This window comes from Ambystoma mexicanum, chromosome 2q (genome assembly GCF_040938575.1).
Source record: "Ambystoma mexicanum isolate Mex_15411 chromosome 2q, UKY_AmexF1_1, whole genome shotgun sequence".
Taxonomy (NCBI): domain Eukaryota; kingdom Metazoa; phylum Chordata; class Amphibia; order Caudata; family Ambystomatidae; genus Ambystoma; species Ambystoma mexicanum.
In genome coordinates this window covers 1,157,997,334-1,158,009,210 of record NC_090924.1, presented here as the reverse complement: position 1 = coordinate 1,158,009,210, position 11,877 = coordinate 1,157,997,334, and the positions used below count along the sequence as shown (strand labels likewise).

The window sequence follows — 11,877 nt, the reverse complement described above, 5'->3', positions numbered from 1 at the left end:
ATCATATCATATCATGAAACACCTTACTTACAAGGATACTAAACTCTTTGCACACAGAAGTGAACACCAGCCCCTGCCTATCACTCCCGATGCAGCGTTCACCAGTGTCAAATAAAAGCCCTTCAACACAACGTACAGTGTGGACAGATTTCGATTGTTGCACTGCCCTGCATCACAAAACCACTCAATGGGCCTGCTTAAAGTTTGTAAATCAGGCCCTCTCTGCTTCTTTTATTGTATTTGGTTATTTGTATAGCGCTCTTTCCCCACTTGTGTGGCCTCAATGCGCTTTTTCCTTGGTTGGATATGCAGTGGCGTTGACCAGTTACAAACAAAACAAGGACGTGCCTCATCCATCAACTCGGGGAGTGACATATCAGAAGCTTTAATCATGGCCGAAATAATTTTATTTATCCAGAATATACAGTTAATTCATCTATCTACACGTATGTACAGGGTTAAAATAAAGGTTGACAAAAAGAAAGTCTCTGGAAAAAAAGTTGAGGTCATAGATGTCAAGGCACCATTGAAAGTGTCCACAGTTGCACGAGTCCAGCTGTAAAAAAAAAAAATAATAATAAAAAAAGTCTCCAGGGAGATGCAATAAATTACATGCAACACGTGTGTACAGGTCGAGGGTATATCTTTCCGTGTGCGGTTCCGCGGTGTGCACACATCACTCCTCCCTTGGAGTTGCACACAGCAGCCCACGAGAGCAGGGCCAGGTTGGCCACTAAGGGTATGGGCAGGCCCCGGGTGGGCCCCTGGCGGCAGGCCAGAAGGGCTGGCGCGGAGTCACTCTCGAGCCTCGCTCCCCATCAGACATTGGGCGGGCGGGCCCTTCCCCGGCCCACCAGCCTTTCGCCGAGACCGACCTACTTGGATTGTCCCGATTGTCCGGCAGATCCGTCCGCCCCGGGGAGGGGGGGCTAGTACAGTGTCCCAGACGCCAGTGCCAGCGGGTGCTGCAGGGAGCTGTGCCCCCCCTGGAGGTGCGAGTTGATGGAGCTGGCGGCGGAGTACCAGGCGCTGGGCGTCTCCAGGTAGCTGGAGGCAGGCGAGGGGTTGGACGTCTGCACGTGGTGGCCGTGGACGTGCGGGTGCTGGCTGAGGGGCCGGGCCGGGCCCTGCGGCTCCCACACCACGGGGGATTGCGGGGAGTTGCAGGCCATGGGGTCGCTGGAGCTCGGGCTGTGCTCCGGGGGCATCTCCCCGTTCTTCATGATTTTCTTGATCTTGGAGCGCTTGTTCTGGAACCAGATTTTCACCTGAAAATCAAAGGGGAGATCGCTTTGAGAATGGGATACTGAGATTTCATCTGCGAGAGCACACCAGCGAAGCACGCCAAGGTCACACAGCGCTTACAACAACACAAAGCACATTCCCAAGTAAAGAACAAACCCGTTTAGTGTCTGCCCCGGGGTGGCGGGGTACTGACATACATCAGACGTAAATACACGTTAGGAGCTGAGCCATATACACGTTTTTTTATGCTGAGGTCCCCTCCCCCACTGAGTACAAATATGGATAATGACCCCCTCCAAAAAAAGAACAACTTTCGTTTGCTATCAATATACCCCCCCTACACTCACCCCCTTCCCCCCCAGAAGAATAGTCTCGACCCGATCCCATCCGCGAGACATCCTCCGGGGGTGCTACCCCCACATTTCAGTTTGAAGACTACTACCCTACGATGTGCAGCCCCCCTACTCAAGATACGTGCATGTAAAACTACTCACTTCTACTTTAACTGTTTACATAATGATGCCACCCCCACCCCTCCCGGCCACGCTGTGCAAATTCGAACAAAATGCTTCCAGCGCTGCTGGCCCAAACAAAAGCCAACTGCGCGCAGCGCTAGGCTCCAAACGGATCCCAGCAGACAGCATGCTGAGTTAGGGCTGGTGTTTTTAGGGGGTTTGTGGGTAAGACGTGGTGGGTGGCAGGTGACACGCAGCTCTGCTGGCATTTCTGCCCAATAAGAAACTATCTGTGGGCCTTTATTCCATAATACTGGCCCACAGGCCATTCGAATGGTGCCACGTTATTGCGGGGTTCCCGTATAGTTCAAATCACGGCCAGACATCGACACTGTTTCCAGGAGTTGGCAGATGTGAACGAATCAGATGGGATTTTGAGAATAGCGGAAATGCACGGGATTGTCGTGGGTCTCGCGAGACATTTATACGGAAAGATTATTGATATTTTGCCGCTGGATTGTTACTGTGGAAAACATGACCGTGGTGTCCTGATTTACAAACATGTTTTCAATGGGACTCCCCCCATGTTAAATCATTTTTGTAAATCACGCCCCAGGTCTCGCCTGCCTACGGGCAGTTTGGGTGCGGGGGGGGGGGGGGGGGGTGCAGAATGCGTTTAAATGATGCCAAAGTGCAAACCAGAGACAAATAATATATGTCCCCAGCCTGCAACCCCAGTTCTGCAACAAATCCGCCCTTTTGTTCTAGGCCTAGAAAACACTTTAGGATGTGGGGGTACGAGAGACGTGCCCGCAGACACGGGGTACCACACTGAGAGAACGCGCATGGGTCCCGTGTATTCCAGGGACACAGGTGTAGGGGGCACATGCGTGTGTCGTGCCCGGTGTGGCCGGAGCCAGCGCTGGCATGACATTAATACCACACAGAGGACCCCCGTCACGCAGCAACCTGAATGGCCCTTTCCCTACGCATTCCAAGACAAAAGGGTGCCCTCGGGGTGTTTGTTTCAGTGTGCCAGCACAGGGACATAGGGGCACTAAACAAAAGAGGGTCCCAGGCCTCAGGATTAGGGGGCGCCTTGCAATGACTTAGCCCGTCAGCCGCACCCGCGGGGCGGGGACACATTTGCAGAACAAAGGCATTTTTTCCCCTGGGAACTGACTAAGCCTGGGGGGCGGGGGGCTCTCTACTTCCCTTCCTCACCTTTGGGCGCGCAGAACTCGCGCATTTAACTTGTACCTGCTCACTCGTCACCAGAAGACACTGGGCCCGATTCATGGAGTTTTGTTTTACGCAGTTCGAAGTGACTTTGCACTACTGAAATGTGACGTTGCACCGCCTACCCTGGTTCATGGGACTTTGCAAAGTGTATTTCTGCAGTGCAAAGACAGTGCACAGTCATGTTTGCAGTGCACAATGACTTTGCACTGCAAAAATGCACTTTGCACAGTTCCGTGAATCAGGTCAGCAGTGCAAAGTCACTTTGAACCGTGCAAAACCTTCCATGAATCGGTCCCACAATCATCGCGGGGAATCGCCAGTTCACATTATTAACTTCCAAGGAGAAGAGCCTGCACAATCACTCGCCCTGAGGAGACACCTATGGCAAGGACTCACTGCGCCCCACTTCTTGACTCTTTTTGTAAAGACATCTATAGCTAGGACATATAGCGCCCCCTGTCTTGACTATGGAGAGCAGAAATGCCTCTCTTTATCCGAAAATACCTATAGGTAGAACATAGAAGACACTTATAGCCGGGACACATGCCGAGGCCCTCTGACTTAGGAGAGCGGAACTGTCTCTCTTTGTGAAAAGACACCTATAGCCAGGACACATGCCGTGGCCCTCTGACTTAGGAGAGTGGAATTGTCTCTCTTTGTGAGAAGACACCCATGACGGGACACATGCCGGCCCTCTGACTTAGGAGAGTGCATCTCCGTATAGCCAGGACATATGCCGTGGCCGTCTGACTTAGAGCGGAACTGTCTCTCTTTCTGAGAAGACACCTATGGCCGGGACACATGCCGGCGCTCTGACTTAGGGGAGCGGAACTGTCTCTCTTTGTGAGAAGACACCTATAGCCAGGACACATGCCGGCCCTCTGACTTAGGAGAGCAGAACTGTCTCTCTTTCTGAGAAGACACCTGGAGCTAGGTCGCATGCCGGCCCGTTGACTTAGGAGAGTGAAACTGTTGCTTTTTCTGAGTAGACAACTATAGCCAGGATATATACCACTCCCATGTCTTGACTTAGGAGAGCGGAACTGTCTCTCTTTCTGAGAAGACACCTGGAGCTAGGTCACATGCCGGCCTCTGATTTAGGAGAGCGGAACTGTCTCTCTTTGTGAGAAGACACCTAAAGCCAGAACACATAGAAGCCCTCTGACTTAGGAGAGCAGAACTGTCTCTCTTTCTGAGAAGACACCTAGAGCTAGGTCGCATACCGGCCCGTTGACTTAGGAGAGTGGAACTGTCGCTCTTTCTGAGAAGACAACTATAGCCAGGATATATACCACTCCCCTGTCTTAATTTAGGAGAGCAGAACTGTCTCTCTATCTGAGAAGACAGCTGGAGCTAGGTTACATGCCGGCCATCTGACTTAGGAGAGCAGAACTGTCTCTCTTTGTGAGAAGACACCTATAGCCGGGTCACATGCTGGCCTGTTACTTAGGAGAGCGGAACTGTCTCTCTTTGTGAGAAGACGCCTATAGCCGGGACACATGCCGGCCTCTGACTTAGGAGAGCGGAACTGTCTCTCTTTGTGAGAAAACGCCTATAGCCGGGACACATGCCAACACTTTGAGTTAGGAGAGCGGAACTGTCTCTCTTTCTGAGAAGACAGCTGGAGCTAGGTTACATGCCGGCCATCTGACTTAGGAGAGCAGAACTGTCTCTCTTTGTGAGAAGACACCTATAGCCGGGTCACATGCTGGCCTGTTACTTAGGAGAGCGGAACTGTCTCTCTTTGTGAGAAGACGCCTATAGCCGGGACACATGCCAGCACTTTGAGTTAGGAGAGCGGAACTGTCTCTCTTTCTGAGAAGACACCAATAGCCAGGATATATACCACTCCCTGTCTTGACTAGAAGAGTGGAACTGTCTCTCTTCGTGAGAAGACACCTATAGCCAGAATACATGCCGGCCCTCTGACTTAGGAGAGTGGAACTGTCTCTCTTCGTGAGAAGACACATAGAGCCAGGACACATGCCGGCCCTCTGATTTAGGAGAGTGGAACTGTCTCTCTTTGTGAGAAGACACCTAATGCCAGAACACATAGAAGCCCTCTGACTTAGGAGAGTGGAACTGTCTCTCTTCGTGAGAAGACACCTATAGCCAGAATACATGCCGGCCCTCTGACTTAGGAGAATGGAATTGTCTCTCTTTGTGAGAAGACTGCCATGACGGGACGCATAGAAGCCCTCTGACTTAGGAGAGTGGAAGTGTCTCTCTTTGTGAGAAGACACCTATAGCAGGGACACATGCCAGCCCTCTGACTTAGGAGAGCGGAACTGTCTCTCTCTGTGAGAAGACACCTATAGCCAGGACACATGCCGGCCCTCTGACTTAGGAGAGCGGAACTGTCTCTCTCTGTGAGAAGACACCTATAGCCAGGACACATGCCGGCCCTCTGACTTAGAAGAGCAGAACTGTCTCTCTTTGTGAGAAGACACCTATAGCCGGGACACATGCCGGCCTCTGACTTAGGAGAGCGTAACTGTCTCTCTTTGTGAGAAGACACCTATAGCCGGGACACATGCCGGCCCTCTGACTTAGAAGAGCGGAACTGTCTCTCTCTCTGTGAGAAGACACCTATAGCCGGGACACATGCCGGCCCTCTGACTTAGAAGAGCGGAACTGTCTCTCTCTCTGTGAGAAGACACCTATAGCCGGGTCACATGCCGGCCTCTGACTTAGGAGAGCGGAACTGTCTCTCTTTGTGAGAAGACACCTATAGCCGGGACACATGCCGGCCCTCCGTCTTGACTTGAGAGAGGGGGGCAGGGCAATACAGTCCTTATACCGGCTAGTGTGTCTTCTTTACTGCACGGCTCACACTGCACGGGTGGCAGGCTGTTTAATCAGTCGATATTATTACTCTTGAGTGGACACTGCCACCAGCGATAGTATAGTGTATTACACCTACGTGCGTGTGAATTACCGCTTCACACTTTTCCCTACTCGCCACTTAAGGGCGGAGGAGGAACACGTGTGTTTTCTTCACTATGGCGGGGCAGAGGGACCCTTCTGTTTAATACATGCCACGAGGTGCGCGGGATTACCCGTCCACTTTGCTAACTATTAGGCACATTTCGCCCGGGTATTTACGCTATGCAGCTTGCACTATGCACAGAGCCTGGAAAGATTAGCGTGCATATAGGGCCCGATTCATAGATTTTTTTTTTACACGGTTCAAAATTGACTTTGCACTGCTGAAAAGTAAATGTGTATTGCCAAAACAAACCCTGAATGATGGAACTGTGCAAAGTGTATTTTTGCAGTGTAAAGTCAGTGCAGTCATTTTGTACTGCAAAAATGACCATGCACTTTGCACTGAATTTACACTGACTTTGCACTGCAAAAATACACTTTGCACAGTCTCATCAATCAGGGTTTGTGCGGCAGTGCAGTTCCTTTTCAGAAGTGCAAAGTCACTTTTAACCGGGCAAAAAAGTCCATGAATTAGGCCCCCAGTGTTTGCGCAGTCACATGCGGGCTGTGTAGTTACTCGTGTACACTTTTCATGGCCAGGCGCACAGTGTATTTATTCTCTGTACATTTACGGTGCAGCGGGGCTGTGGCGTGTGTAATAAGATGTATAGGAGGCCACCGTGAGGAATTACCGCGGAGGGTTTTTAACATGTTGTGACCCGAGGCGGGGGCGTTACACGACTGCATTTCTCTTTTTAATACGCACAGTACCTGTGCACGCGCATTGTTTCCCCCACGGTATGGAACACGGTTCCGTAAGAATTTCCTCGGTAACGTAAATTACCCCGAGCCGGGGGAGTTACCTTTGTACATGGATATATATGTGTTTTGAATATGTTAGAGTGTGTCCGCAGAGATGAGCGCCACACGGTAAGGCGTCGGAGCACGGGGAGTCAGTTACCAGTGCAAAAGCCTTTTTTATGTATGGCCTATAGAACTGGCGGTGTTGACCGACACAGGTGACAGGAGTTACCAGTTTGCATACTTTTTTTTTTTTTTTACGTACAGCAAGTAGCGCTGGCGGAGGCGCTCGCGCAGATTTGTCACCGTGAGGTGGTCGGGCCGGTGAGTTTTTCCTATGTACATGGCTTTTTTTTACACATGCCACATAGCGCTAGCCATGTTGGTGACAGAGGAGTTAACTGTGTTCTTACATTTGTTCGCGTGCCGCGCAGGTGCCCGCGCTGCTGGGGGAGTTACCTGTGTCTGGGTGAGCCCCAGGGAGGCCGCCAGCTCCGCTCTCTCGGGCAGCGCCAGGTACTGCGTTTTTTGGAATCTCCTCTGCAGGGCCGCCAGCTGAAAACTGGAATAAATAGTCCGAGGTTTCCGGATTTTCTTTGGTTTGCCGTTCACCATCCGCACTTCCGGTTCGGACACTTCTTTTTCTAAACCACGATCCGACCAAAAAAAAAGGAACGTTATTTAGTTTAACTCGGTACATTTTGGGGTGCACACATGCATTTTTATTACATTTGCATTTTTTTTAAAAAAAAATTGTATAGACACGTGAAAAAGAATGCATAACACATTTACAGCGGTGCGTGACGAGCACATTTTCTTTATTTACAATTTTTGGTCTTAACACAAGCGCTGACAACGTCAAGCCATTCTTCACACGTGTATTTTACAATTAAGTAATACCTTCTGATATACGTCTCATAACATCGCATCTGCATGGCAAATGCATAAATGCACACATGTATACATGCGTACATATATTTATAGTGTGTGTGTGTGTATATATATATAGTACATTATACTTCAGAAATTGTTATAAAGCTTCAAACGAAATGTTACATTTCTAAACCTATGTATAATAATTTCTGAAGTATAAATATTTTTTCCGTAGGGAGAATGTAAAAACATGTTTTTTTTGTAAAAAAGCGACACGCGAGTATTTTCTGTTCTAATGGAGAGTGCACTGCGGCCCCCACTCTATTGCACTGAAAACGTGTGGGGTTGGAATGAAAGGCCGTGGTGCTGGCTGTGCTCACAGCCACATGTGGCAGCAGCCGCGCCCCACGGGCCTGAGGGTCGCCCGGGCTCCAGTCCCGGCGCACCCTCGCACCACGCCGAGTCCGTGGGCAGCCGCAGACCCAGGCAAATAACAGGCTCTGGAGCCGGCGAGAGACACTTCAAACGAGGCCCAGAAAGGGCCGTGCAATGTAGGCTCCGTGCGGTTGTGGTGGTGTGGTCAGATGAGAAAGAGGCTGCGACAGCCGGACTAAAGATAGCACCCCCCTCTCTCCGAGAGACCAGACCACACAGTGCAAGCCCCCGCACTGGCAAGATTGTAAGGAAATATAACCACATTCAACAAAACAACCTCGCGTGCTGTCTCCAGCCGTGGCAAAACTAGGGGGATTCGCATACACACACCGACGCCAGCAGACCCGTGTGCGCGGAATACAGGGCAGGGGATGAGACCGCGCTGGCTGCGCCGTCCTCCGAAACAAGCAATTGCGAAAGAGCATGCACTGCCTTTATTTATTTACTACACTTATTATTCATTCTGTGTCGCACTTTCCACTTCTCCCCCTTCCACGCACTCCCCCCTTTTCCCTTTCCCATGCACTTGCGTGTTCTTAATGTCACTGGGCCTAGTAAAACCGTTGTTTATTTCGTTCTCCCTCTTTCCCCTCCCTTTGCTTGGTCGCGCTCTGAAACACTTGTGTATGAGCGAGATATGAATACAATTTCATATCAGTGAAGGTCTCTTTGAAACAGCAACACACCCGATGAACCCCCCTGGATAAAACAGCAAAGGATAGTCCTAATTTACCACCCCACCCCCCAAACACCTTGGGTACAATACTGCATCTCACCCCTCACTGTTCCAACCCCTTTGCGGTCCCTCCATCATAAGGGGGCCCCAAAATGAAACCAAGGCCAATCCGACAACAGACGCCCGCTTATATTACAACTGCGTGTGCCTTGAATTAAAGCCCCCCGCGTCGCGCTGCGTGATTTCTTTGAATTAAAGCCCCCGCGTCGCGCTGCGTGATTTCTTTGAATTAAAGCCCCCGCGTCGCGCTGATTGATTTCATTGAATTAAAGCCCCCGCGTCGCGCTGAGTGATTTCATTTGGTTTCTTCTTGCCCCTGGAGTCCCCACATTTTCCAGTGTGTGCATATTCTATCATAAAACGCAACGCCCGGAAACCAAAAGTATAAATACGCACTCCGTTTCAGAAGAGCGCCTGCTCCCCCTGCGTGTTTGTGTTGCTGCCGTGCTAACCCCAGTGTGTGTCTTTGGTTTCCAGCGTGTGAAGTCTGCGCGCGGGAATGCTGCCGGGCGGCTCGCAAGTATGCCTGCGGTTTGTTTTGGTTCAGGCTCCAGGCGCCTCGGCGGTGCACGGAAGATAAAGGGGGAGACAGCGGCTGAAAAGACAGCACGGGGCCAGGGCGAGACAGAAATAGACAGAGAGCGAGACGCGGACACTGAAAAGACAGCACAGAGGCAGGGCGAGACAGAAATAGACAGAGAGCGAGACGCGGCGACACTGAAAAGACAGCACAGAGGCAGGGCGAGACAGAAATAGACAGAGAGCGAGACGCGGCGACACTGAAAAGACAGCACAGAGGCAGAGCGAGACAGAAATAGACAGAGATCGAGACGCGGCGAGACTGAAAAGCCACCCAGGCAATGCGAGGCAGAAATGTCACAAGTGGAGAGTAGAGGAAAGGGAACAGAGAGAGAGGGACGAGAACTATAGAGCGAGACACAGCGAGAGAGACAGAGACTGAAAAGAGAGAGAGAGAAAGACATTTATTCGGAAAAGAAAAAAAAAACGAGACAGACAGAGCCACAGAGGGGAGATGCTAAAAACACGGAGCAGACAGAAATAGGAGAGATAGACACTGGCAGAGTTACAGAAGAGAAACGCCAAGAGAGGCACAGACTGGGCACAGAAGCAAGGCGACATATAGACACACACGAGATAGAGGGAGACGGAGACGTGACACTGGGACTGCCAAGGATCCCTCAATCGAGGGGGTGAGAGGCAAAGACAGAAAAGACGCAGAAAAAGAGAAATACGCGAGATGGGGACAGAGACAAGCAGACAGACAAACGTAGGCACAGAATAAAAGAGGTGGGCAAATACAGCCAAATACAGCAACAATTGCGAGGAATAGAGAGACCCGCGAGAAGACGGCGGCGAAGCCTTAGAGATGAGAGACGCCAATACAAAAACAGACAATCAGAGACAGGTAGACAAAGAGAAGAAAACACAAAGGCACACAAGGTGGGGTGGGTGAGAGAGGCAGAGAAAACAGACAGTGAGACAGACACCTAAGAACACGTCAGACAAGTACAGGCACGTAGCGCCAAGAGAAAGGGCAAAGTCGGCGAGGAGGAGGCAGGCGCGCAAGCACCGCCAGAAAGACTACATGGAGCAAAACACCCTTAAAAAGCAACAGGCGGTCGCAAGGATGGGGCCTTCCTTTCCCTAGGACAGAGAAAGACTAAGGAAAAGCAAGGCCGGGGAGAGAGACGGGGGACTGTATATAAATGGATATTTAGAGAGAACGAGCCAGCACAAGCCTGGTGCCAGTGCGGGGGTAGGCTTGGGACCTGTGCGGGCCTATCCAGGGATTCACTTAGTGCCACCTCCTTGGTGCATCTCAGAGCTCGCGAGCAGAAGAGCGGCGCACGTCAGAATCAGCACAGAAAAACACCGCATCACACACGCACCAACACGCCCCTCACGCGACCTCCTTAACTGTTACTTTTCTTTCTTTCTTTCTTTCTTTCTTTCTTTCTTTCTTTCTTTCTTTCTTTCTTTCTTTCTTTCTTTCTTTCTTTCTTTCTTTCTTTCTTTCTTTCTTTCTTTCTTTCTTTCTTTCTTTCTTTCTTTCTTTCTTTCTTCCTCCCCCACCCTGTCTCTGCACCCCCGCGCCCTCGCAGCAGCCCCTGCTTGCTCTCTGGCCTCACCTGGCTGGCTGGGGGGCGGCTGCACCCTGTTGTAGGCTCCACTGTACTGCGGGTGGTGCGGGTGGTGGTGCGGGTGGTAGGGACTCCCGTAGCTGTACTCCGCGTACGCCTTGGCGGGGTAGTTCCCGGCGGAGCCGTTCATGCCGTGGTGGTACTGGTACTGGTAGGCGTTGAGCGCCTTGCCGTAGGCGGCCGAGCCGGGCGAGCAGTAGCCGTGGTGCGGGGGGTGCGCCGTGCCGCCGCCACCGCCGCCGCCGCCACCACCTCCGGGACTGTAATAGCCAGAGTCCGTGGCCGAGGACTCGGGCAGAGTGGGCGACTCCTGGGACGGGTGGTGCATGCCGGCCGCGCTCTGGAAGGACGCCTGGAAGTCGCTGGCTCGGATGGTGGTGGGGAGCCGGCGCTCGTACACTGCTGTCATCCCTGGGGGGGGGAGGGGGCTGCGGTCGCTGGAGGTGGAGGGGCGCTCAGGCAGCCATGCTGGAGTCCTGTGTACTGGAGGGAGTGTGTGAGGGGCTGTGCGACGCGCCAGGCACTTTCAGCAGCAGCAGAAGGCTGCTGGGGGCGGGGAGGGGTGGCTCCACAGAAGAGGGCGCGGCTGGGCGAGGGAGGGGGCACCTCTGAATGGCTGCGGGGGCTCTGGCACACTGCTCGGCATAGGCTCGGCTCGAGCCTAAATTGCTCTCTTACGCACAGCGGGGTGGAACGGGTGCCATTGGCCAGGAGCATCCCGAGCCGCTGAAGCAGCAACACCCTAACCCGTCCGACGAGTTCAGAGCAACAAGCCCGCGCTGCAACAACACGCGACGGACAGGCAAGCGCGGCGCCTGGCAGTCCCCTCCGCAGGGAGCACCCAGGAGACGTGCCTCGAGCCCTTGCCGAGGCTGGCAGGAGCAGGGAGCACCCGAGAGCCCTAGAGCTGCGAGCCAAGGAGGCTGCGAGGGGGGGAGGGGGGCAGTGTAAACCAGAGAACCCTAGAGCTGGCACGAGGCAAGGCTGCCAGGAAGGAGAG

At 52.3% G+C, this 11,877-nt stretch overlaps 1 protein-coding gene across 1 annotated transcript; it reads right to left on the bottom strand.

Annotated features, from left to right (window-relative positions):
- Positions 1 to 384: 384 nt before the first annotated feature.
- DLX5 (distal-less homeobox 5) lies at positions 385 to 11,415 on the bottom strand. The gene is made up of 3 exons (XM_069648544.1): positions 10,866 to 11,415; positions 7,131 to 7,315; positions 385 to 1,268 (listed from the first exon to the last, which is right to left on the bottom strand). The coding sequence occupies exons 1-3, from the start codon at positions 11,284 to 11,286 to the stop codon at positions 930 to 932; spliced, it is 945 nt and encodes a 314-aa protein (XP_069504645.1). The 5' UTR covers positions 11,287 to 11,415; the 3' UTR covers positions 385 to 929.
- Between the last annotated feature and the right edge of the window lie 462 nt (positions 11,416 to 11,877).